This window comes from Oncorhynchus tshawytscha, linkage group LG09 (genome assembly GCF_018296145.1).
Source record: "Oncorhynchus tshawytscha isolate Ot180627B linkage group LG09, Otsh_v2.0, whole genome shotgun sequence".
Taxonomy (NCBI): Eukaryota; Metazoa; Chordata; class Actinopteri; order Salmoniformes; family Salmonidae; genus Oncorhynchus; species Oncorhynchus tshawytscha.
The window spans coordinates 18,131,734-18,159,372 of NC_056437.1; the positions used below are offsets into that span (position 1 = coordinate 18,131,734).

General features: G+C 43.8%; 1 protein-coding gene across 6 annotated transcripts; it reads left to right on the top strand.

Annotated features, from left to right (window-relative positions):
• On the top strand, positions 1–27,385 carry LOC112257491 (dematin). Of its 6 annotated transcripts, XM_024431098.2 has the most exons (15): positions 14–132; positions 10,796–10,821; positions 11,774–11,854; positions 11,948–11,992; positions 12,166–12,262; positions 12,367–12,411; positions 12,538–12,672; positions 16,480–16,583; positions 16,731–16,842; positions 16,914–16,954; positions 17,029–17,074; positions 23,000–23,007; positions 23,268–23,333; positions 23,422–23,502; positions 26,318–27,385. In XM_024431098.2, the coding sequence occupies exons 2-15, from the start codon at positions 10,813–10,815 to the stop codon at positions 26,429–26,431; spliced, it is 984 nt and encodes a 327-aa protein (XP_024286866.1). In that variant the 5' UTR covers positions 14–132; positions 10,796–10,812; the 3' UTR covers positions 26,432–27,385. The 6 variants fall into 6 exon arrangements, 5 of the variants coding, with proteins under 5 accessions (XP_024286864.1, XP_024286865.1, XP_024286866.1 ...); XR_002954584.2 differs by lacking the exon at positions 23,000–23,007; XM_024431096.2 differs by lacking the exon at positions 23,000–23,007 and having other exon boundaries at positions 1–132; positions 10,790–10,821; positions 16,914–17,074.
• The last annotated feature ends 254 nt before the right edge of the window (positions 27,386–27,639 follow it).

Genomic DNA, 27,639 nt, shown 5'->3' on the forward strand with positions numbered 1-27,639 from the left:
GATATCTAGGAGCGCGCTTAAACTGACAGGCTCACGCCCATGGCACAGGACTGATGGGATTTCGGAATGCTCGATCTGTTCGCGCCACTAGCTGGAGTGTTATTTCGTTGATGACGGCGGATTGATTGGCAGGTAAGATTAGATCATTTGATTCCATTGTATTATTAGTTACGTTTATAAAGACATTACACTTGACTAAGGACTGTTGTAGTCTAGGTGGGTCTGAGTGGTAAGGTCGTCTGGGAAGGGTTAATAATAACCTATATCATTTTGTCATGGGGTCTATTCAGCACCTTTCATGTAAACAATTCAATATATTGTCTTCCAGACCGCCTCTCATTCCCCGTCGTGCGAATTTATCGATGAAAGGCCGCATGGCGTGCTTATTATAAGCCTACTGGATAGGGAGGATATAATATGATAGGCCATTACAGTATGTGACGTAGTACTAATAGTCTATAGCCGATATGAGATTATGTTCATCTGTTGCGTCGATGTTTATCTATTATGAGGCTATATTGTAACAAAAAAGTTTTATCATAACAATAAAGCAAATATGACTCCATGAAAGCCACACCAATAACCGTTAGCCAGACAAGCCAAGGTGCATAGGCCATCAGGCAATTCTGACAAAAGCCAGATGGGCTGCACCATTATTTTGGTGTGGGCTGATCAGAAATTGACACACACACACATTTTTTAAATATTCAGTACTCATTCTAGGGTTTTTCTTTATTTGTACTATTTTCTACATTGCAGAATAATAGTGAAGCCATCAAAACTATGAAATATCAAATATGGAATCATGTAGCAACCAAAAAAGTGTTAAACAAATCTAAATATATTTTATACTTGAGATTCTTAAAACTAGCCTCTCTTTGCCTTGATGACAGCTTTGCACACTCTTGGCAGTCTCAATCAGCTTCATGAGGTAGGCACCTGGAATGCATTTCAATTAACAGGTGTGCGTTGTTAATTGGTGCTATTTCTTTCCTTAATGCGTTTGAGCCAATCAGTTGTGTTGTGAAAAAGTAGGGGTGGTAAACAGAAGATAGCTCTATTTGATAAAAGACCAAGTCCATATTATGGCAAGAACAGCTCAAATAAGAGAAGACAGTCATTACTTTAAGACATAAAGGTCAGCCAATGCAGAACTTTGAAAGTTTCATCAAGTGCAGTCGCAAAAACCAAAAAGCGCTATGATGAAACTGGCTCTCATGAGGACCGCCACAGGAAAGGAAAGACCCAGAGTTATATCTGCTGCAGAGAATAAGTTCATTAGAGTTACCAGCCTCAGAAATTGCAGCCCAAATAAATGATTCACAGAGTTAAAGTAACAGACACATCTCAACATCAACTGTTCAGAGGAGACTGCGTTCATGGTCAAATTGCTGCAAAGAAACCCCACCAAAGGACACCAATAAGATGAAGAGACTTGCTTGCGCCAAGAAACGCAAGCAATGGACTTTAGACTGGTGGAAATCTATCCTTTGGTCTGATGAGTCCAAATTTGAGATTTTTGGTTCTAACCGCCGTGTCTTTGTGAGACGCAGAGTAGGTGAGGGGATGATCTCCGCATGGGGGTGTTTTTTTGGTGATTTATTTAGAATTCAAGGCACACTTAACCAGCATGGTTACCACAGCATTCTGCAGCAGTACGCCATCCCACCTGGTTTGAGCTTAGTGGGACTATCATTTGTTTTTCAAAAGGACAATGACCCAACACACCTCCAGGCTGTGTAAGGGCTATTTGACCAAGAAGGAGAGTGATGGAGTGCTGCATCAGATGACCTGGCCTTCACAATCATCCAACTTCAACCCAATTGAGATGGTTTGGGATGAGTTGGACCGCAGAGTGAAGGAAAAGCAGCCAACAAGCGTATGTGGGAAATCCTTCAAGACTGTTGGAAAAGAATTCCAGGTGAAGCTGGTTGAGAGAATGCCAAGAGTGTGCAAAGCTGTCATCAAGGCAAAGGTTGGCTACTTTGAAGAATCTAAAATATCTACAAGTTGTTTTTTTTAGGACATTCAATTTACTGTTGGATGGCTACTAGCAGTGGGTATTATATTTAAGGTTAGCGATCTAGTTGATGTGTTTTAAGTTTCCACTCCCTCATGTGTTGAACTCCAAATTAATTAGCCTATGAAATTAGTGAACATAAAGATGTATGTAATTAATCTCTCTGGAGTCCTATTTCTACAGTAAAATATAACAAGTATAGTCTAATTGTCAACCCTAACAGAATTCATGTCAATCACTGGATTAGGTTGAACAAAATAGAGAAAGAGAGAGAGACCGCATTAACTGCCGTGGGATATGTGCCAAAAGCAACCTTGGGAAAATCCTCTGCATTATCATTAACAGCAGACTCATACATTTCCACAGTGAAAACAATGTATTGAGCAAATGTCAAATTGGCTTTTTACCAAATTCCCGTACAAAAGGCCATGTATTCACCTTGCACACCCTAATTGACAAAGAAACAAATCAAAACAAAGGCAAAGTCTTCTCATGCTTTTGTTGATTTCCAAAAAAGCTTTTAACTCAGTTTGGCATGAGGGTCTGCTATCCAAATTGATTTAAAGCTGTGTTTGGTGAAAAACATATCACATTGTAAAATCCATGTGCACAAACAATAAGTGTGTGGTTAAAATTGGCAAAAAACACATTTCTTTCCATCGGGCTGTGGGGTGAGACAGGGATGCAGCTTGAGTCCCACCCTCTTCAACATGTATATCAACGAAGTGGCGAGGGCACTAGAACGGTCTGCAGGACCCAGCCTCACCCTACTAGAATCTGAAGTCAAATGTCTGCCGTTTGCTGATGATCTGGTGCTGTCCCAAAGGCCTACAGCAGCACCTAGAGCTTTTGCACAGATTCTGTCATCTATGCCATCAAAACTAACATAAAATTTGACATACCAATTAGGATCTGGCTAAAAATACTTCAGTTATCAGAATCAGTTATAGAACCCATTGCCCTTTATGGTTGTGAGGGCTGGGGTCTGCTCACCAACCAAGAATTAACTAAAAGGGACAAACACCAAATTGAGACCTCATGCAGAATTATGCAAAAATATATTCTGTGTACAACGTAAAACACCCAAAAATTGCATGAAGAGCAGAATTGGTCCGATACCCGCTAATTGTCATAATCCAGAAAAGAGCTGTTAAATTCTAAAAACACCTAAAAGGAAGCGATGCCCAAACCTTCCAGAATAAAGCCATCACCTACAGCGAGATTATCCTGGACAAGAGTCCCAAAAGCAATGCAAACACAATGCATATAGTCCGGGTAACCATTTGGTTACCCGTTCAGGAGACTTATGGCTTGGGGGTAAAAACTGTTGAGAAGCCTTTTTGTACTAGACTTGGCACTCTGGTGTCGCTTGCCATGCGGTAGTAGAGAGAACAGTCTATGACTGGGGTGGCTGGGGGTTTGACCATTTTTAGGGCCTTCCTCTGACACCGCCTGGTGTGGAGGTCCTGGATGTACTGCCTGGTGTAGAGGTCCTGGATTGCCCCAGTGATGTACTGGGCCGTACGCACTACCCTCTGAAGTGCCTTGTGGTCGGAGGCCGAGCAATTGCCGTACCAGGCAGTGATGCAACCAGTCAGGATGCTCTCGATGTTGCAGCTGTAGAACCTTTTGAGGATCTCAGGACTCATGCCAAATCTTTTTAGTTTCCTGAGAGGGAATAGGCTTTATCGTGCCCTCTTCACGACTGTCTTGGTGTGTTTGGACCATTCTAGTTTGTTGTTGATGTGGACACCAAGGAACTTGAAGCTCTCAACCTGCTCCACTACAGCCCTGTCGATGAGAATGGGGGCATGCTCTGTGCTCCTTTTCCTGTAGTCCACAATCATGTCCTTAGTCTTGGTTACGTTGAGGGATAGGTTGTTATTCTGGCACCACCCGGCCAGTTCTCTGAACCTCTCCCTATAGGCTGTCTCATCATTGTCGGTGATCAGGCCTATCACTGTTGTGTCGTCTGCAAACTTAATGATAGTGTTGGAGTCGTTCCTGGCCATGCAGTCGTGGGTGAACAGAGAGTACAGGAGGGGACTGAGCACGCACCCCTGAGGAGCTCCAGTGTTGAGGATCAGCGTGGCAGATGTGTTGTTACCTACCCTCACTACCTGGGGGTGGCCCGTCAGGAAGTCCAGGATCCAGTTGCAGAGGGAGGTGTTTAGTCCCAGGTTCCTTAGCTTAGTGATGAGCTTTGAGGTTACTATGGTGTTGAATGCTGAGCTGTAGTCAATGAATAGCATTCTCACATAAGTGTTCCTTTTGTCCAGGTGGGAAAGGGCAGTGTGGAGTGCAATAGAGATTGCATCATCTGTGGATCTGTTTGGGCGGTATGCAAATTGGAGTGGGTCTAGGGTTTCTGGGTTAATAGTGTTGATGTGAGCCCTGACCAACCTTTCAAAGCACTTCATGGCTACGGATGTGAGTGCTACAGGTCTAGTCATTTAGTCAGGTTGTCTTTGTGTTCCACATAATCTGCCATGGTTCACCACCCCAACAGGGCAGAAAACACACACACACACCCTGCGCTCTCACGGCCACTGCAACTGGGCCTTTTGCCCTCTCGTCACAGTTTTAGCAGGGAACCAATCCCTCCCAGAATTGATCCCCTAGGACTTACCCGTCGCAGGTTCCAGCCTGCGCGGGCTTACCTTCCGGGACTCACCCTATTCTTATAGTAGTCACATGAACTATCCCAACCAGAATTTAACCCATAGGACTTACCACACAGGTACTAGCCTGCTCGAGTTTACCTTCCGGGACTTACCCTATACTTATAGTACTAGCAGGAACCAACCTACTAGGGATTTACCCCCTAGGACTTACCCTACAGGTACCAGCCTGTACGAGTTTACCTTCCGGTATTTACCATTTACCATAAAGCTACGACCGGTCGTTATACAATGGGCCAACTGAATTAAACTCAGGCTCTCTACATATCCTACAATGTTCAGCCTACGATTCTCATCTCCCCAAGATGTCAAAATGAGTAGAAACAGATATAGGAACTAGCCTACCTTGTTTGTTGCCAGCTCTGCTCCACTGATCTGGACTCTTTGGTTTGACTACAAATCATGGTGAATCATGCCTACAACGCCAACTGTTAGGTTCTTATTTTTCAGAGTAAATAACTCACAGACACTAGAGAAGCTTTTTTTTTTAATAAAAAAAATAAAAAATGTATACCCCTTTTTCTCCCCAATTTCGTGGTGTCCAATTGTTAGTAGCTACTATCTTGTCTCATCGCTACAACTCCCGTACGGGCTCGGGAGAGACGAAGGTTGAAAGTCATGCGTACTCCGATACACAACCCAACCAAGCCGCACTGCTTCTTAACACAGCGCGCATCCAACCCGGAAGCCAGCCGCAACAATGTGTCGGAGGAAACACTGTACATCTGGCAACCATTGGTTAGCGCGCACTGCGCCCGGCCCACAGAAGTCACTGGTGCACGATGAGACAAGGACATCCCTACCGACCAAGCCCTCCCTAACCCGGACGACGCTAGGCCAATTGTGCGTCGCCCCATGGACCTCCCGGTCGCGGTCGGTTACAACAGAGCCTGGTCGCGAACCCAGAGTCTCTGATGGCACAGCTGGCGCTGCAGTACAGCGCCCTTAGCCACTGCGCCACCCGGGAGGCCAACACTAGAGAAGCTTAACCAAGTTTAATTCTTCCCAAAGGGTCGACACAGCTGTATTCAGACAAAAAACATTACTCACCATCACAAGTATGTATACCCCACTTGGGACACTCCTCCTTCTCTCCAATCCTTACATCTTATGGTTCCACAGGAAGAGGGTAATAAGGTAATAAACCCCTATTACTCCCTTCAGGGGATCTGACCTGACCTGACCTCAACCCCTTCTTCGCCTAATCCATAGATGTCCATCCGCTCCCCTCTAGCAATCCTGTGATCTCCTCCCGTCCACCAATCACATTCCAAAGCCATCTGTCTTTCTACAGAAAACCATTAACTTCTGACATAAAACCCAGTCTTTTTCACTCCTTATATTCTATGCTTCTGATCTATAATTTATTTAATATCTAAATGTTCAATGTTTATCTTGAATCCAACAGTATCAAAATGTGGAAAAAGTCCAGGGGTCTGAATACTTTCCGAATACACACCACCACATTCCACCACACACACACACACACACACACACACACCATACACACACTAACTACCTTACAGACACTAATCACCACACACACACACAACCACACACTTCCACCAACCACCATATACACACACACACAGACTCACCACCGCACACACACTCACCACCACACACACACACACACACACCACACGCACCACTCACACCACACACTAACCACCACCACACACACTAACCACCACACACACACATACACACTAACCACCACACACACACACACACACACTAATCACCACACACACACACTAACCACACACTAACCACCACCTACACACACTAACCACCATATACGCACGCACGCACACACAGACTCACCACCGCACACACACTCACCACCACACACACGCACACACACTCACCACCATACACGCACACACTCACCACCACACACACACACACTAACCACCACCACACACACTAACCACCACACACACACATACACACTAACCACCACACACACACACACACACACTAACCACCACACACACACACACACACACACTAACCACCACACACACACACACACACACACTGACCAACACACACTAACCACCACACACACTAACCAGCATACACCCACCCACCACTTATGCTGCTGCCATACTGTTTACTACTACTATTATTATTATTATTATTTATCCTGCTACCAGTCACTTTCTCCAAATCCCAGCCTACATGAACATATCTACCTCAAATACTCCAGTATTTCTGCACACTGTAAATTAATCCTGTATATAGCTTCCTCTATTATTTCTAATTTCTTGTGTTTTTAAATTCCTTTATTTTCTTAGTCAGGGCAGGCTAGTTAAGCATTTCACTGTACTTGTGCATGTGACAAATAACATTTGAACAGATTTCTATAGGTATAAGCAAGGTGGAGCTATTAGCCTTCTATTACACTCTAGACTAGACCCCATCTATATTTTACTCTAGCGTCTGTGTCCTGTCTGCTACCGATAGATCACCTAACCCAGGAACTTCTTTCAGAGAAACAGATCCCAGTAGATCAATATGAATCGACTCACACTGCTGGCAGAGAGCTCAGAGCTGCCACACGCTGCTGGTTATACACTGTAACTGTGTGTGTCGCTATGCTCTGGATAATGTAAATTACAAACATGTGTGTGTGTGTCTTAGAACGGCGAAAGGAGGGACTGGGTGCGAAAGACGGACACAGAGAAAGAGAGAAGGCCTCTCCAAGGGGATGTTCCCTAGTGGGGGGACTGTAACCGTGGTGATGGCTGGCTGGGCGTCAGCCTGACAGGCTGGACTGATAAACAATTCAGTTAGAGAGAAAAATAGATGGGGAGGAGGCAGGAGAGGGGAGGGAGGTCGGCGCCTGGGAGGGCTACTGAATCATTATGGAATGGACTGGTTTACGAAATCTGGCAAACGAGTGCACTTTAGGGAGAAGGTGGGGAGAAGCAACCTAGCCAGGGGGAGGGGAGAGGAAGAGAGGGAGGGTAAGAGGGGGGAGGAAGAGAGAAGAAAGGGAGGAAGTGGGAAGAGGGAGCAAGGAGGGGAGGAAGAAGAGGGAGGAGGGAGAGAAAGAGAGGACAGGGAGGGGGAAGAGGGAGCAGGGAGAGGAAGAAAGGGAGGAGGGGGAAGGGGGAAGAAAGGGAGGAGGAAGGGGGAGGCAGAAGAGGGAGGTTGGAGGGAGAGGGAGGAAGAGAGGAAGAAGGGGAGAGGAGGAGGGGAGGAAGTGAAGAAGGGGGAGGAAGGGAGGAAGTGAAGAGGGAGAGGGGAAAGGGAGGATGGGGAAGGAGGAAGAGTGAGAGGAAGGGGGAGGGAGAGGAAGGAGGAGGGGAAGGAAGAGGAGAGGAGGGAGGGGGAGGCAGAAGAGGGAGGGGGAGGGGGAGGAAAAAGAGGGTGGGGGAGGAAGAGAGGGGGAGAGAGAAGGAAGAGGAGAAGGGGGGCAGAAGAGAGAGGCAGGGAGGGAGAGGGAGGGGAGTGAGGGAGAGGAAGAGAGGGAGGAGAGAGGAGGAGAGGGATGAGAGAGGAGAGGAGAGAGAGGGGGGGGGAGAGGAAGAGGGGGGGGGAGAGGAAAAAGAGGGGGAGGAAGTAGAGGGTGGTGGAGGAAGAGAGAGGCAGGGAGGAAGAGAGGGGGAGGAAGAAGAGCGAGGAGGAGAAGGGAGGGGGCAGAAGAGAGAGGCAGGGAGGAGAGAGGGAGGGGGAGAGGAGGGGGAGAGGAAGAGAGAAGAGGGGGAGGGAGAAGAGGAAAAAGAGGGTGGGGAGAGGAAGAGGGAGAAGGAGGAGAGGAGGGAGGGAGGGAGGAAGAGGGGGAGGGAGGGGGAGAGGAAAAAGAGGGGGAGGGAGAAGAGGAAGAAGAGGGGGAGGTAGAAGAGGGGAGAGGAAGAGAGGGATGAGGGAGGGAGGGGGAGGTAGAAGAAGGAGGCAGGAGAGGAAGAGGGGAAGGAAGAAAAGGGAGGGAGAGGAGAGGAGGGGAGGGGAGGGGAGGAAGAAAATAGAGGGGAAAAGGAGTCAGAGAGAGGAAGAGGGGGAGAGGAAAAAGAGGGTGGGGAGAGGAAGAAGAGGGACGAGGGAGAAGGAAGAAGAAGGAAGTGAGGGAGGCCTCTGACTTCATGGGGACTCCTTTAACCCTCCTCTATTCTCTCTCCCTTTCTCTCTTTCTTTAAAACCCTAATGATAGTCTTAACTCTCACTTGTTTAAAGACTTTCTTTTCATCACATGTTGTGATTTATTAGGATCCCCATTAGCCGACGCAAATAGCGACAGCTAGTCTTAGTGTGGTCCGACACAACAAAAAAGACATTAAAGATAAGCTCACATGCTTTATTTGTTTTTTGAAATCAGGTTTGCTGTTCACTTGCCTTATATAAGATAGAAGGGAGTTCCGTGCATTCGTGTATGTGTGTCACACACCATGTAGGGTGACTATTGAAGCTGTTTTTATATTATTATTTGTTGTACTTTTTTACCCCGCTTTCTCCCGATATCCAATTGGTAGTTTGTCTTGTCCCATCACTGCAACACCCGCATGGACTCGGGAGAGATCGAAGGTCGAGAGCCATGCATCCTCCAAAACACCACCATCCCCAAACCGCACTGCACCAATGTGTCAGAGGAAACACCGTACAGCTGGCAACCAAAGTCAGTGTGCACTGTGCACGGCCCGACACAAGGAGTCGCTAGTGCGCGATGGGACAAGGACATCCCTGCCAGCCAAACCCTCCCCTAACCCAGATGATGCTGGTCCAATTGTGCACTGGCTCATGGGTCTCCCGGTCGCGGCCGGCTGCGACACAGCCTGGGATCGAACCCGGGTCTGTAGTGATGCAGTGCCTTAGACCACTGCGCCACTTGGTAGGCCCTGAAGGCAGTGTTTTTGTGCTGTGTGACATGAGCTCGGTTTCCATCCAATTGGTTACAAATTTTCATGCAAATATTTTTAAATCCACAAAGAAAATCTGCGCATTTTCCCACCAGTGGTGTTTCCACCAAACTGACTTGTTGCGGAGACCAATCAGTGCGTGATGACGTAGTGCACACAAAATGTTCTTTATCGCTTAAGTTTTCATGTACCGAATAAAAATCTTGTTTCCGTCACATTTTCAACTATACCGGTAGTTTTGTCACAAAAGCTGTTGTGTTAAATAGCAAATGTGCCTTGTCTGGTCTTGGCACTTGTGCTCTAGCCAACAGCTCACAGATACAGTGTGGGTAGGCTAGTCTTCATAATAAGATTATTATGGATGAGAGTGAGAATATATTTATTTGTCAAATGGCAGTCAAGCATCGATCATGTCACCGGAGTAAGACCCTCAATATTTATTGGAAAGGAGCATCAAGCTCATCACCTTGCACTTTCACCACCATTGAAAGTTCATAAATGATTTAATCTGTAGCCTCATAAACTGCATGGTTTCCTGAGTTGTAGTGGGAGGACCACACACCATATCATTGCGTAACTCCAAGTTTACTTGGATATGATGGTTTTTATATCAATATTTGCGCTTAAAGTCCTTTCCACCGCCATGTCTCGCATAATTAATTTTACAGACAAAAAAAATCCCACCGTGTTGAACGAACAAATTATCTTTCGGCATTTATAAAAAAGTTTCCTTCACAGCTGTCCTGATTTCTTTTTAATCTGTGACTTTACCCTCATAAAAACTGTGGATGGAAACGTGGTTATTGTGAGTTGGTTAGTGTCAGTGTGATGTTGTGAGGAGCATGTGGACACAGTTTAGTGGCAACAATATCCTCCGTCAGAAAGACAGGCTTTATGAACCTTGTTCCTTATCTACATCACTGTTCTACTTCTGAGTTGTTTCTCTCTCTCTCTCTCTCTCTCTCTCTCTCTCGCTCTGCCTCTCTCTGCCCCTCTCTCTCTCTCTCTCTCTCTCTCTCTCTCTCTCTCTCCTCCTCTCTCTCTCTCTCTCACTGCCTCTCTCTGCCTCTCTCTCTCTCTCTCTCTCTGCCTCTCTCTGCCTCTCTCTCTCTCTCTCACTCTCTCTGCCTCTCTCTGCCTCTCTCTTTCCCTCTCTCTCTCTCTCTCTCTCTCTCTCTCTCTCTCTCTCTCTCTCTGCCTCTCTCTCTGCCATCTGGTTTAAGCCACAGGAAGGATTTCCACCATCATGCAGAAGGTAAAACACACAAACATACATACAGGGCCTTCAGAAAGTATTCACACCCCTTGACCTTTTCCACATTTTGTTGTGTTACCTGAAATTAAAATGGATGAAATTGAGATTTTGTGTCACTGGCCTACACACGATACCCCATAATGTCAAAGTAGAATTTTTACAAGTTAATTAAAGTCTAAATATGTTCAGGAGTAAACATGTGAGAATAACATAATAAGTTGCATGGACTCACTCTGTGTGCAATAATAGTTTTTATCATGATTTTTGAATGACTACCTCATCTCTGTACCCCACACATACACTTATCTGTAAGGTCCCTCAGTCGAGCAGTGAATATCAAACACAGATTCAACCACAAAGACCAGGGAGGTTTTCAAATTCCTCACAAATGAGGGCACCTATTGGTAGATGGGTAAACATTTTAAAAAGCAGACATTGAATATCCCTTTGAGCAAGGTGAAGTTATTAATTACACTTTGGATGGTGTATCAATACACCCAGTCACTACAAAGATACAGGCGTCCTTCCTAAGTTAGTTGCCGGAGAGGAAGGCCAATGGTGACTTTAAAACAGATTTGAATGGCTGTGATAGGAGAAAACTGAGGATGGATCAACAACATTGTAGTTACTCCACAATACTAACCCAATTGACAGAGTGAAAAGAAGAAAGCTTGTACAGAATAAAAATATTCCAAAACATGTAATACAGCAAAAAATACTGGGTACCACCCTCCATATTTTCAAGCATGGTGGTAGCTGCATCATGTTATGGGTATGCTTGTAATCATTAAGGACTGGGAGTTTTTCAGAATAAAAAAGAGCTAAGCACATGCAAAATCCTAGAGAGAAAATCAAGTGCACCTATAAGCCTACCGCTGGCCAATCAGATAGCTCAGATGTGTATGTGGAGCGTGCTTGCTTGTGATTCACCACAGGCTGTGCTATTCTGTAGGTGGAGAGACCAGATCTCATGACCTACCAACCTCACCTCACCTACTCACCACTAGACGCAGTGCGTACGCCCCGTAGAGAGGTACACACACAATTCATGTTACAGTAAGTAACTCATAAAGGCTGTTTAGGAAGAGAATTGTGATGTGACTGCGTTCTCCTCTTCTATCCCCAGAGATCCCTCTCTCCTCCCTCCATCTCTCCTCCTCCCTCTCCTGAGGTAAGACACTTCTTCAGACCTCTCTCCTTTCCTGATATCCCCTGTCTCCCCCTCCCTTTATTTCTCTGTGTTGCGCTGTGTAGGTGTTTCTCTTCATCCAGTTACCCAGCAGCACTAACTCTCTCCCTTTCTCTCCATATATTTCTCTCTCCTCTCTCTATTCTCTCTCTCAGCTGAAGGTGTGTAGGGAGGATGGAGGGTCTCCAGGAGGCTCCACAATGCAGCTCCGAAAGACATCCATTCCCCTACAGCAGCATTTCCACAGGCCAGGTACACACACATGCATGTATGCACACACAAACACACACACACACGTGCACCAACACACACACACACACACACACACACTTTTCTAATTCTGTGTTTTATTTCAGATAATGGTGCCAACATCTACATGAAGCTGCCTAATTTTAAACAGGGTACTGTATATTTGTGTGTGGGTTTGGCTTTGAGGCTTTGAGATTTGTGTAAGCCTGTGTGTGTGTGTGTGTGTGTGTGTGTGTGTGTGTGTGTGTGTGTGTAATTCTTTCTCTCCCTGTCTGTAGAGGTCAGCAAGCAGAAGGTAATGGGCAGCATTATCCAGTCGTCTAAGTTCCCAGCAGCTCAGAAACCAGACCCCAACCTGCCCTCAAAGATAGAGACAGAGTACTGGCCCTGTCCTCCCTCACTGGCTGCTATGGGTAAGATCCACGCACCCACATACATGTTTGTTTTACTATCCTTGTGGGGACCAGACAATTGATTCCTATTCAAAATCATATTTTTCCTAACTTCTAACCCTTAACCTATACCTAACCCCAAACACCTAACCCTATGGAATGAGTTTACCACCCCTGATGTCAATTGAAGATTTATACTCAGTTGTTACTCACACAGTTTTCAAGATTCTGCCCTCAATGCATAGTCTCCAATAAAGTAACATCCTATGATGCTCCTCACCACCACAGATCTGTCAGGTGGGGTGGGGTGTGTGTTATCCCTGAGTAATACCTGTGTGATTAATTCAAACCAAGTACTGCTGCAAAACCTGTTGATAAAAGTTGTGTATTGCATTTAATGCTTTGAAGGTAGTGAATAGAACGTTTTCCTGCAGATTTTGTCTGACCCCAGTGACGAGAGTATGGGCACAACTGCAAAAATCACTGAAGCTGGAGACTCACATCTCCCTCACTAGATCTACGCACCAGCTGTCAGAGCAGCTCACAGATCACTACACCTGAACATAGCCCATCTGTAAACAGGCCATCCAACTACCTCATCCCCATACTGTATTTATTTATTTATCTTGCCTCTTTGCATCACTACTTGCACATTCATCTTCTGCACATCTACCATTCCAGTGTTTAACCGTTCCGCTAGCGGAACCCCTCGACAACATTCCGCTGAAAAGTCAGCGCTCGAAATTCAAAAATATATTTTTTTAAATATGTAACTTTCACACATTAACAAGTCCAATACAGCAAATGAAAGATAAACTTCTTGTTAATCTACCCATCGTGTCCGATTTCAAAAAGGCTTTACAGCGAAAGCACAACATATGATTATGTTAGGTCAGAGCCAGATGGTCAGATGCAAAGTCACAAAAACACACAGCCATTTTTCCAGCCAAAGATAGGAGTCACAAAAAGCAGAAATATAGATCAAATGAATCACTAACCTTTGATGATCTTCATCAGATCACACTCATAGGACTTCATGTTACACAATACATGTATGTTTTGTTCGATAATGTGCATATTTATATCCAAAAATCTCAGGCAACATTGGCGCGTTACGTGCAGTAATGTTTTGATTCCAAAACATCCGGTGATTTTGCAGATAGCCACATCAAATCCCAGAAATACTCATAATAAACATTGATAAAAGATACAAGTGTTATTCACAGAATTAAAGATAGACTTCTCCTTAATGCAACCGCTGTGTCAGATTTTTTAAAAACTTTACGGAAAAAGCATAATCTGAGTACGGCGCTCAGAACCCAAAACAGCAAAAGAAATTCCATTGTCTGTAGAAAAGCTCTGGAATGAGAGCTAACTCTGTCGGGACCGCGCGTCACGAGCCTGAGACACTCTGCCAGACACCTGACTCATTCAGCTCCCATTCCCCCCTCCTTTATAGCAGAAGCCTGAAACAAGTTTCTAAAGGCGGTTGACATCTCGTGGAAGCCTTAGGAAGTGCAACTTCACACCATAGACACTGTGTAGGCCAAGCTTTGAAAAACTACAAACCTCAGATTTCCCACTTCCTGTTTGGATTTTTCTCAGGTTTTCACCTGCCATATGAGTTCTGTTATACTCACAGACATCATTCAAACTTTTTTAGAAACTTCAGAGTGTTTTCTATCCAATACTACTAATAATATGCATCTATTAGCATCTGGGACCGAGTAGGAGGCAGTTTACTCTGGGCACGCATTTCATCCAAAAGTGAAAATGCTGCCCCCTATCCCAAACAGGTTTTAATTGCTATATTGTAATTACTTCGTCACCATGGCCTATTTATTGCCTTACCTCATTTGCACTCACTGTATATAGACTTTTCTTCTTTCTACTGTATTATTGACTGTATGTTTGTTTATTCCATGTGTAACTCTGTGTTGTTGTATGTGTTGAACTGCTGTGCTTTATCTTGGCCAGGTCGCAGTTGTAAATGAGAACTTGTTCTCAACTACCTTACCTGGTTAAATAAAGATGGAATAAAAAAAAATATATATATATATTTAAACAAATTGGCCTGCATGGCTAATAATATATGCCATGAACTTTACAGTTTGTAGTAGGCCTATGATATTTTCATCCTTAGGAAGAAGCAGGCTTCCGGGTCATTTAGATGACCTCTTTCTGCACATTGTTTTTCCTATTTAGCTGTGAGTGAATGTCAGAGACGTGAAAGCAATTTACTGTATGTTAAAAAGTCATGTCCATTTTAGCTTATTTCTTGTAACAACCATCATACATTGTTCCTAAACTGTCATGGTCAAAACATATTGATACAACATTAGCTAAGATGGAGAGAAGTCTGTCCATAATAAAGCGCTACTCTACCTTCTTAACAACACTATCTACAAGGCAGGTTCTACAGGCCCTAGTTTTGTCGCACGTGGACTACTGTAATTGGCTCCGAACAGGACAGCATGGCTGGCCCTTGGATGTACACAGAGAGCTAACATTAATAATATGCATGTCAATCTCTCCTTGTTCAAAGTGGAGGAGAGATAGACTTCATCACTACCTGTATTTGTGAGAGGTATCGACATGTTGTATGCACCGAGCTGTCTGTTTGAACTACTGGCACACAGCTCAGACACCCATGCATACCCCACAAGACATGCCACCAGAGGTCTCTTCACAGTCCCCAAGTCAAGAACAGACTATGGGAGGTGCACAGTACTACATAGAGCCATGACTACATGGAACTCTATTCCACATCCGGTAACAGTAGAATCCGATTTTTATTTATTTATAAAAATGCACCTTATAAAAACCAGTTTTTGCTTTGTCATTATGGGGTATTGTGTGTAGATTGATGAGGGGAAAAAACTGTAATACATTTTAGAATAAGGCTGTAATGTAACAAAATGTGGAAAAAGTCAAGGGGTCTGAATACTTCCCGAAGGCACTGTATAAGTATATTTGCCAGGGCATATTTTTTAAAATTATAAATCTGATTTATTTCACATGATACATTATACAGTGCCATGGTTAAACACTCATTTCACGCCACTTTGAAACCGAAGTTACTTTTTCGTAACAGGTTAGGAGAACTTACAGAGCAGGTTAGTAGAATTAACGTATCCGGTTAGGATAATTAACGTAGCAGGAATAGGAGACTGAGGTTAGGAAAAGGGTTAGGGTTAGCAAAAAGGCTCTCCTAACCTGCTACGAAAATCCCTTTTTATCGAAGTGGCATGAAAAGAGTGTCCCAGCTAGCTTGCTGTGTTTTTAGCCAGGCTAATCTAGAGGCAAAAGAAACGCACACATATTTAGGCGAGGTGCTGGCTAGCGGAGTAGAACACTTGAATAATTAAAAGAGAGCCACACACTCTAGGAGCTCAGATGCAATCATTTAACAACCAAGGTTTCGACAGACAAGCTGTCTTCATCAGGGTATAGCCAGGCTGGCAGCTAGCTACTACTAGCAAGGGAAGGCGGCAACACTTCACAAAATGAAATGACAGAAATAAAAAACTTTGCTATCGCCCCCTTATGAATGGGACCTGTGAGGATATCATGTTACCAAAAGATGTCTGCTGTTCCAAAATTCCCACTCCACGCACATGAACGGAGTGAAGCTTGTAGTAAGTAGCCTTAAGCCTCAAATAGCCTTTTTCCTTGTGGGGTCCAGCGAAATGTCCCCACAAATTTCCTTGCTTTACCATCCTTGTGAGGACTTCCGGTCCCTACAAGGATAGAAAAACCAAACACACACACACGTGATTGGATAGGTAGAAGTAGTGTGTGGTCTGACCTCTCCTGTTGTTGCCACAGAGATCGAGTGGAGGAAGAGGAAGGAGGAAGAGGAAGAGGGGAAGGATGAGTTTGAAGTCCTGACTAGTGACGCCAAGACACTACAGGAGCAGGAGCTCCACAAGGTAACTCTTGACATGGATTCCTTCTTCGTAATGTATTACATAAGTGCTTATTCAGTATATACAGTATATTATCATAGGAAGTTTTACCGTCTTCACTAATCAATATTTATCGATTGATGGTGTGTTTGTGTGTGGCGTGTGTGCCAGATCAAGTCTAACCTGGGCAGGCTGATCCTGAAGGAGGAGCAGGAGAAGGCTCTACTTGACATTGGCCGCAGGAAGACGCAGTCACTGCCAGACAGAACACACATGCACACAAGTAAGTTACAGTCCATTATGTGTGTGTGTGTGGTAGAACCTGATTCTGATTGGTTGCTCTGATGTCTTCAGGTTTCTCCTTGAAGGTGTCCTCCAGCTCAGGTCTGACCAGGGTGAGTGTACAGTGTGTTTGCATGTGTTGCAGTAAGTGTGTGCGGGAGAATTTATATATGTTACCTCTGTGCAGATGCAGTCTGCAGAGTTCACTACAGATGGAAATCAAGGCAAAACAGGTAGGCTACATTTATCATGTATTACAAAAACAGTTGTAGTAGTGAAGTAGAACCTACACAATCAGTTTCACCAAATTACGATTTTGTGTCACTGGTCACATACAATACCCCATGTCTACCTCATCTCTGTACCCCACACATATAATTATTTGTAAGGACCCTCAGTCAAACAGTGAATTCATAACAAAAATTCAACCACAAAGACCAGAGAGGTTTTCCAATGCCTCGCAAAGAAGAGCACCTATGGTAAGACTTGAAAATGGCTGTCTAGCAATGATCAACAACCAACTTGACAGAGCATGAAGAATTTTATAAATGATAATTATTGATTGATTCACAAAATTTGTCATTATGGAGTATTGTGTGTAGATGGGTGAAAAAATCAATTGAATCCATTTTGAATTCAGGCTGAAACAACAAAATGCACATACAGTGCATTCGGAAAGTATTCTGACCCCTTGACTTTTTCCACATTTTGTTATGTTACAGCCTTATTCTAAAATTGATTAAATACAATATTTTCCTAATCCAATCTATACACAATACCCCATAATGACAAAGTGAAAACAAGTTTTTAGAAAATGTTTCTAATTTATAAAAAATATAAAACCTTGTCTTATGTACGTAAGTATTCCAACCCTTTGCTATGAGACTTGAAATTGAGCTCAGGTGCATCCTGTTTCTATTGGTCGTCCTTGATGTTTCCACAACTTGATTGGAGTCCACCTGTGGTAAATTCAATTGATTGGACATGATTTGGAAAGTCACACATCTGTTTATATAAGGTCCCACAGTTGAAAGTGCATGTCAGACCAAACCCCAAGCCATGAGGTCGAAGGAATTGTCCGTAGAAATCCAAGACAGGACTGTGTCGAGGCATAGGTCTGGGGAAGGGTACCAAAACATTTATGCAGCATTGAAGCTCCCTAAGAACACAGTGGCCTCCATCATTCTTAAATGGAAGATGTTTGGAACCACCAAGACTTTTCCTATAGTTGGCCCCTCGGCCAAACTGAGCAATCGGGGGAGAAGGGCCTTGGTCAGGGAGGTAACGAAGAACTCTTAATGGTCAATGACAGAGCTCCAGAGTTCCTCTGTGGAGATGGGATAACCTTCCAGAAGGACAACCATCTCTGCAGTACTCCAACAATCAGGCCTTTATGGTAGAGTGGCCAGACAGAAGCCACTTCTCAGTCAAATGCACATGAAAGCCTGCTTGGAGTTTGCCAAAAGTCACCCAAAAGAAACAAGATTATCTGGTCTGATGAAACCAAGATTGAACTCTATGGCCTGAATGCAAAGTGTCACTGCTTTAGGAAACCTGACACCATCTCTACGGTTAAGCGTGGTGGTGGCGTTTTTCAGCGGTGGGACTGGGAGACTAGTCAGGATCAAGGAAAAGATGAACAGAGCAAAGTACAGAGAGATCCTTGATGAAAACTTGCTCCAGAGTGCTCAGGACCTCAGAATGGGGCAATGGTTCACCTTCCAACAAGACCATGACCCTAAGTACACAGCCAAGACAATGCAGGAGTGGCTTCGGGACCAGTCTCTGAATGTCCTTGAGTGGCCCAGCCAGAGCCTGGACTTGAACCCGATTGAAAATCTCTGGAGAGACCTGAAAATAGCTGTGCAGTGACTCGCCCAATCCAACCTGATAGAGCTTGAGAGGACCTGCAGAGAAGAATGGGAGAAACTCCCCAAATACAGGTGTGACAAGCTTGTAGCGTCATACCCAAGAAGACTCGAGGCTGTAATCGCTGAGGAGCTTCATCAAAGTACTGAATAAAGGGGCGGCAGGTAGCCTAGTGGTTAGAGCGTTGGACTAGTAACCGAAAGGTTGCAAGATCAAATCCCCGAGCTGACAAGGTAAACATCTATTGTTCTGCCCCTGAACAAGGCAGTTAACCCACTGTTCCTAGGGCATCATTGAACATAAGAATTTGTTCTTAACTGTCTTGCCTAGTTAAATAAAGGGGGAAAAAAGGTTCTGAATACTTACATAAATGTAATTTTTCCGTTTTTTTATTTTTAATAAATGTGAAAAAAATTCTAAACCTATTTTTGCTTGTCATTATGGGGTATTGTGTGTACAGTCGTGGCCAAAAGTTTGTGAAAATTAATATTTGTGTCATTCTCAAAAGTCTGCTGCCTCAGTTTGTATGATGGCAATTTGCATATACTCCAGAATGTTATGAAGAGTGATCAGATGAATTGCAATTAATTGCAAAGTCCCTCTTTGCCATGCAAATGAACTGAATCCCCAAAAAACATTTCCACTGCATTTCAGCCCCGCCACAAAAGGACCAGCTGACATCATGTCAGTGATTCTCTAATACAGGTGTGAGTGTTGACGAGGACAAGGCTGGAGATCACTCTGTCATGCTGATTGAGTTTGAATAACAGACTGGAAGCTTCAAAAGGAGTTTGGTGCTTGGAATCATTGTTCTTCCTCTGTCAAACATGGTTACCTGCAAGGAAACACGTGCCGTCATCATTGCTTTGCACAAAAATGGCTTCACAGGCAAGGAGAGTAAGTAAGATTGCCAGTAAGATTGCACCTAAATCAACCATTTATCTGAACATCAAGAACTTCAAGGAGAGCAGTTCAATTGTTGTGAAGAAGGCTTCAGGGCGCCCAAGAAAGTCCAGCAAGCGACAGGACCGTCTCCTAAAGTTGATTCAGATGCGGGATCGGGGCACCACCAGTACAGAGCTTGCTCAGGAATAGCAGGCAGGTGTGAGTGCATCAGCACGCACAGTGAGGCGAAGACTTTTGGAGGATGGCCTGGTGTCAAGAAGGGCAGCAAAGAAGCCACTTCTCTCCAGGATAAACATCAGTGACAGACTGATATTCTGCACAAGGTTCAGGGATTGGACTGCTGAGGACTGGGGTAAAGTCATTTTCTCTGATGAATCCCCTTTCCGATTGTTTGGAGCATCTGGAAAAAGCTTGTCCGGAGAAGACAAGGTGAGCGCTACCATCAGTCCTGTGTCATGCCAACAGTAAAGCATTCTGAGCCCATTCATGTGTGGGGGTTGCTTCTCAGCCAAGGGAGTGGGCTCACTCACAATTTTGCCTAAGAACACAGCCATGAATAAATAATGGTACCAACACATCCTCCGAGAGCAACTTCTCCCAACCATCCAGGAACAGTTTGATGATGAACAATGCCTTTTCCAGCATGATGGCGCATCTTGCCATAATGCAAAAGTGATAACTAAGTGGCTCGGAGAACAAAATATCGATATTTTGGGTCCATGGTCAGGAAACTCCCCAGACCTTAATCCCATTGAGAACTTGTGGTCAATCCTCAAGAGGTGGGTGGACAAACGAAAACCCACAAATTCTGACAAACTCCAAGCATTGATTATGCAAGAATGGGCTGCCATCAGTCAGGATGTGGCCCAGAAGTTAATTGACAGCATGCCAGGGCAGATTGCAGAGGTCTTGAAAAAGAAGGGTCAACACTGCAAATATTGACTCTTTGCATCAACTTCATGTAATTTTCAGTAAAAGCCTTTGACACTTATGAAATGCTTGTAATTATACTTCAGTATTCCATAGTAACATCTGACAAAAATATCTAAAGACACTGAGGCAGCAAACTTTGTGAAAATGTATATTTGTGTCATTCTCAAAACTTTTGGCCATACCTGTAGATTGATAAGGGGGGCTATTTAATCAATTTTAGAATAAGGCTGTAACGCAAGAACATGTGGAAAAAGTCAAGGGTTCTGAATGTTTTCTGAATGCACTGCATATATACAGTACCAGTCAAAAGTTTGGACACACCTACTCATTCAAGTGTTTTCTTTATTTTTACTATTTTCTACATTGTAGAATAATTGTGAAGACATCAAAACTATGAATTAACACATAAGGAATCATGTAGTAACCAAAAAGTGTTAAACAAATCAAAATATATTTTATATTTGAGATTCTTCAAAGTAGCCACCCTTTGCCTTGATGACAGCTTTGCACACTCTTGGCATTCTCTCAACCTGCTTCATGAGGAATGCTTTTCCAACAGTCTTGAAGGACTTCCCACATATGCTGAGCGCTTGTTGGCTGCTTTTCCCTCACTCTGCGGTCCAAACCATCTCAATTGGGTTGAGGTCAGGTGATTGTGGAGGCCAGGTCATCTGATGCAGCACTCCATCACTCTCCTTCTTGGTCAAATAGCCCTTACACAGCCTGTAGATGTGTTTTGGGTCATTGTCCTGTTGAAAAACAAATGGTAGACGCAAAATAAACGCGAACTAGATGGAATGGCGTATCGCTGCCGAATGCTATAGTAGCCATGCTGGTTAAGTGTGCCTTGATTTCTAAATAAATCACGACAGTGTCACCAGCAAAGCACCCCCACACCATCACACCTCCTCCTCCATTCTTCACGGTAGCAACCACACATGCTGAGATCATCCGTTCACCTACTCTGTGTCTCACAATGCCATGGCGGTTGGAACCAAAAATCTCTGAATTTGGACACATCAGACTAAAGGACAGATTTCCACCTGTCTAATGTCCATTGCTTGTGTTTCTTTGCCCAAGCAAGAGTCTTCCTTTTTATTGGTGTCCTTATGTTGTGATTTATTTGCAGCAATTCAACCATGAAGACCTGATTCACTCAGTCACCTCTGAACAGTTGATGTTGAGATGTGTCTGTTACTTGAACTCTGTGAAGCATTTATTTGGAGTTAACTCTAATGAACGTATCCTCTGTAGCAGATGTAACTCTGGGTCTTCCTTTCTTGTGGCGGTCCTCATGAGAGCCAGTTTCATCAAAGCGCTTTTTGGTTTTTGCACCTGAAGAGACTTTCAAAACTCTTGAAATGTTCTGTATTGACTGAACTTTTGACCCACTGGGATGTCTTAAAGTAATGATGGACTGTTGTTTCTCTTTGCTTATTTGAGCTGTTCTTGCCATAATATGGACTTGGTCTTTTACCAAATCGGTCTATCTTCTGTATACCACCCCTACCTTGTCACAACACAGCTGATTGGGTCAAACGCATTAAGAAGGAAAGAAATTCCACAAATTAACTTTGAACAAGGCACACCTGTTAATTTAAATGTATTCTAGGTGACTACCTCATGAAGCTGGTTGAGAGAATGCCAAACGTGTGCAAAGCTGTCATCAAGGCAAAGAATGGCTACTTTGAAGAATCTCAAATATAAAATATATTTTGCTTTAACACTTTTTTTTGTTTACTACATGATTCCATATGTGTTATTTCAGTTTGTCTTCACTATTGTTCTACAATGTAGAAAATAGTCCAAATAAAGAAAAACCCTAGAATGAGTTGGTGTGTCAACTTTTGACTGGTTCTGTATATACCGGTACACACAGTGGCCAGTTGCCTCCAGAACAGCCTAAATTCTGTGGGTAATGGATTCTACAAGGTGTGGCGTTCAAATTATGCTCAGTTGGTATTAAGGGACCTAACGTGTGCCAGGAAAACATTCCCCACACCATTACACCACCGCCACCAGCCTGTTCTGTTGACACCAGGCAGGATGGGGCTATGGACTCATGTCCTGACTCTGCCATCAGAATGTTTTTCCACTCCTTAATTGTCCAGTGAATGTGATCGCATGCCCACTGGAGACGCTTCTTCTTGTTTTTAGCTTATAGGAGTAAAACCTGGTGTGGTCGTCAGCTGCAGGAGCCCATCTGTGACAAGGAATGAGGAGTTGTGTACTGTGTCGTTATTTGCCCCAATGCCTGTATGCCTGCTTTATATAGCAAGCTACAGCCATGTAACTCACTGTCTGTAGGAGTGAACTATTTTCGTGAACAGGGTACCTAATAAACTGGCCACTGAGTGTATATTAAAGTGTATATCTACAGCCTTTTATATGTTGAATATAAGTATGTAATTATCTTCTTTTCTCTTGTCTCTCCCTGTTGTGTTGTGCAGCTGAACAGGTAAGGGTGTTGTTATGCCAGGATATATTCTGATCAGCACCAGATCTGCTTTAATATCTAATTGAGCCCACATCTGTAGCCTTGACATGCGATCTCCACGAAAGCGATAACATTGCCTTTTAAAAAGCTGTGTTGTCTACAAGCGTGGTCAGGCTGAATCCCGGCCTTATTTTCATACCGACTCTTCCCTCTGCTCAAGTCATATCTATCTACCTCCAAGCCATTTTGATTACACAAATGGCGTGTGTGTGTGTGTCTAGAAAGGAGAGGCACCGCGGGAAAGGATGGACAGAGGAAAGTCACTGCCAAGTATGCTGGAGCAGAAGGTGAGCACTGGTGAATACTCACCACGCATTCATGCACACAGGCAAAAATATATATAAAGACTCAGCCAGAACTGTGTGTTCTCCTCAGATCTACCCATATGAAATGCTCATAGTCACACATAGAGGGCGCTGCAATCTGCCGCCAGGCGTGGACCGTACCAGACTGGAGGTGTGTGTGCGTGTACATATGTGTGTTATTACTCAAATGTACAGTCGAAGTCAGAAGTTTACATACACTTAGGTTGGAGTAATTAAAACTAGTTTTTCAACCACTCCACACATTTCTTGTTAACAAACTATAATTTTGGCAAGTGGGTTAGGACATCTACTTTGTGCATGACACAAGTAACCTTTCCAACAATTGTTTGCAATTCACTGTATCACAATTCCAGTGGGTCAGAAGTTTACATACACTAAGTTGACTGTGCCTTTAAACAGCTTGGAAAATTACAGAAAATGATGTCATGGCTTTAGAAGCTTCTGATAGGCTTATTAACATCATTTGAGTCACTTAGAGCTGTACCTGTGGATGTATTTCAAGGTACCACGTTCATCTGTACAAACAATAGTACGCAAGTATAAACACCATGGGACCATGCAGCCGTCATACTGCTCAGTAAGGAGACGTGTTCTGTCTCCTAGAGATGAACGTACTTTGGTGAAAAAAGTGCAAATCAATCGCCGAACAACAGCAAAGGACCTTGTGAAGATGCTGGAGGAAACCAGTACAAAAGTATCTATATCCGCAGTAAAACGAGTCCTATATCGACATAACCTGAAAGGCCGCTCAGCAAGGAAGAAGCCACTGCTCCAAAACCGCCATTAAAAAAAGCTACAGACTACAGTTTGCAACTGCACATGGGGACAAAGATTGTACTTTTTGGAGAAATGTCCTCTGGTCTGATGAAACAAAAATAGAACTGTTTGGCCATAATGACCATCGTTATATTTGGAGGAAAAAGGGGGAGGCTTGCAAGCTGAAGAATACCATCCCAACCATGAAGCACGGGGGTGGCAGCATCATGTTGTGGGGGTGCTTTGCTGCAGGAGGGACTGGTGCACTTCACAAAATAGATGGCATCATGGGGGATGAAAATTATGTGGATATATTGAAGCAACATCTCAAGACATCAGTTGTCTTAAAGCTTGTTCGCAAATGGGTCTTCCAAATGGACAATGACCCAAGTGTAAGAGTATATACTTTACGTCCGTCCCCTCCCCCCGACCTGGGCGCGAACCTGGGACGCTCTGCACACGTCAACAGTCACCCTCGAAGCATCGTTACCCATCGCTCCACAAAAGCCGCGGCCCTTGCAGAGCAAGGGGAACCACTACTTCAAGGTCTCAGAGCAGGTGACGTCACCGATTGAAACGCCACTAGCGTGCACCACCGCTAACTAGCTAGCCATTTCACATCGGCTACACTCACCCCCCTATTGACCTCCCCCTCTTTCCGCAGCAACCAGTGATCTGGGTCAACAGCATCAATATAACAGTATAAACTTTACGTCCGTCCCCTCACCCCAACCTGCTCTGCACACGTCAACAGTCACTCTCGAAGCATCGTTACCCATCGCTCCACAAAAGCCGCGGCCCTTGCAGAGCAATGGGACCACTACTTCAAGGTCTCAGAGCAAGTGACGTCACCGATTGAAACGCCACTAGCGCACACCACCGCTAACTAGCTAGCCATTTCACATCGGCTACACAAGCATACTCCCAAAGTTGTGGCAAAATGGCTTAAGGACAACAAAGTCAAGGTATTGGAGTGGCCATCACAAAGCCTTGACATTGCTAGAGTTGCGTAAATTCTAATCTGGTATCAGGATAAATATGACAATGAGTCACCGATTGTATACTATGTATTTTTTATTAGCTAAGCAATAAATGGCAAATGCAACTTTCGTCTTTACGGGCTCACTGTAATACCACGCAGGGCAGAACATGGAACTGACAGGATGTAAGTAAACAGTGTTCTTATACTGTGATAGTTCCAACCCGTCTGTTGGTCTATCACAGTAGAGGCTGGGCGTGGTTTAGACTTGCTCAGCCTATCGCAGGCGCTCAGGCTGGTTCCCGCCTCTTGGCGCTTCTTGGAGTCCTCCCTCCGTCGATGTATAGATTCTTACTGTTCTGGTATCGCAGCCTAGTTATAACAGTTGCTCAGTTCCTGCTATTGTGTTCAGTATTTTTCTATCTCAGTTAAACCTCGTAATGACCACCCCTCCCTATACCTGATTAACCACAACTTTGTAAGATACAGCAAGTCACACCATGTTCTCAATATTGTCACATACAAACACAAGGACAAAGCATCTGCTGGGCTGTTATCTACAGTTTTGCAACATGCAGGTCACACCATGTTACTCAGTTCTTGTCACACACACAAACAGGCAAGTAGATGTAGCAAGCAGTTGTTTAATCTCATGATGATGCTCAAGTGCACAAATGCAGATACTTCACACAGCCAACATCAGATAATATTTAACCATATATATGGTAATGGCTATAATGTAAAACACAGAATCCCACAACCTCAATCCCATAGAAAATGTGTGCTAGCAAGGAGGCCTACAGACCTGACTCGGTTACACCAGCTCTGTCAGGAGGAATGGGCCAAATTCACCCAACTTATTGTGGGAAGCTTGTGGAAAACTACCCACAACGTTAAACAATTTAAGGCAATGCTACCAAATACTAATTGAGTGTATGTAAACTTCTGACTCACTGGGAATGTGATGAAAGAAATAAAAGCTGAAATAAATCACTCTCTACTATTATTCTGACATTTCACGTTCTTAAAATAAAGTGGTGATCCTAACTGACCTAAGACAGGGACTTTTTACTAGGATTAAATGTCAGTAATTGTGAAAAACTGAGTTTAAATGTATTTGGCTAAGGTGTATGTAAACTTCCGACTTCAACTGTATGTGTGTATCTGTGTGTTTGCCTGTGTTACTAAGTGTGTGCATCTTTCTCCTCAGAGACACCTGTCTCCTGAGGACTTTGAGCGTCTGTTCGGAATGCCCATCGCCGAGTTCGACCGTCTGTCACTATGGAAACGAAATCATTTGAAAAAGAATGTTAAACTTTTCTAGCAGAAAGTGACCTTATCCTTCACAGAAAACAGGAACCGCTCCACTGCCTCACGAAGAATACCCCACAACACCAAACTATCATATCCTAACTAACCATAAAAATGTCACATCCTAACTAGTCCTATATCACTGTAGCCATATTCTTCCTGTATGTTCCCGTCGTATCCTCTATTCAATCAGATCCGCTTTTGACGACATCTGCATAGCGGTTGTTTTGGAGGTGTCAGAGGTAGAAGAACTGCACGAGAGCTGTCAAATCCACAAGCGCCTCCTGGCATTCTACCTAAAGCGGACATTGCCATTGGTTGCACAGAGTTGCATTAAGAGAAATACCATGTAGCCTTGTTTACAAGTTGGAACACTGGAATGTGAGATGTAATCTACACCTCCATTAGGATGATAGAAACCATCATCATTTAGTTTAGTGATTTTCAATTTGAGCGTCATTATTTCTATATGGCCTATATTCTGACGGGTGCGGCTGCGTGACATTGATCAAGAGCAGCTGATCACATTTTGACAGCTCCAACTTAGTTATACCTCCAAAACATCAGCTATGCGAGTGTCTGCTGTTGCCGGTTAATGCTGGATCTGATTGAATCTGGGCCCTAGTCTCACTGGCTTTGATATAGAGCATCAGTACAGAGACAAGCCTGACCCAAGTCTTACCCCTAATCCTAACCGACCTGATCATAAGCATTGAGAATCTCCTAGTATCTACTGCCTCCCCACCACATACACACACACACAGATGTACATACTGTACACACACTATCTAGCCACACAATAATTATCACTGCTTTTAATACATTTAGAAATGTGAAAATATTATAATTTTGATAGTAAATCTACAGTGCATTCGGTAAGTATTCAGACCTTCTCTTTTTTCCACTTTGTTACATTACAGCCTTGTTCTTAAATGGATTTTTTTTAAACATATGTTTACATACAGTGGGGAGAACAAGGATTTGATACACTGACGATTTTGCAGGTTTTCCTACTTACAAAGAGTGCAGAGGTCTGTAATTTTTATCATAGGTAGTACACTTCAACTGTGAGAGACGGAATCTAAAACCAAAATCCAGATAATCACATTGTATGATTTTTAAGTAATTAATTTGCATTTTATTGTAGGATATAAGTGTTTGATACATCAGAAAAGCAGAACTTAATATTTGGTACAGAAACCTTTGTTTGCAATTACAGAG

Excerpts from the sequence above, each read along its gene's own strand:
- LOC112257491 (XM_024431096.2), top strand. Across the intron at positions 11,993-12,165 it reads CTCCTCCTCCCTCTCCTGAG|CTGAAGGTGTGTAGGGAGGA; the intron begins GTAAGACACTTC and ends TCTCTCTCTCAG. Across the intron at positions 23,334-23,421 it reads CAAGTATGCTGGAGCAGAAG|ATCTACCCATATGAAATGCT; the intron begins GTGAGCACTGGT and ends TGTTCTCCTCAG.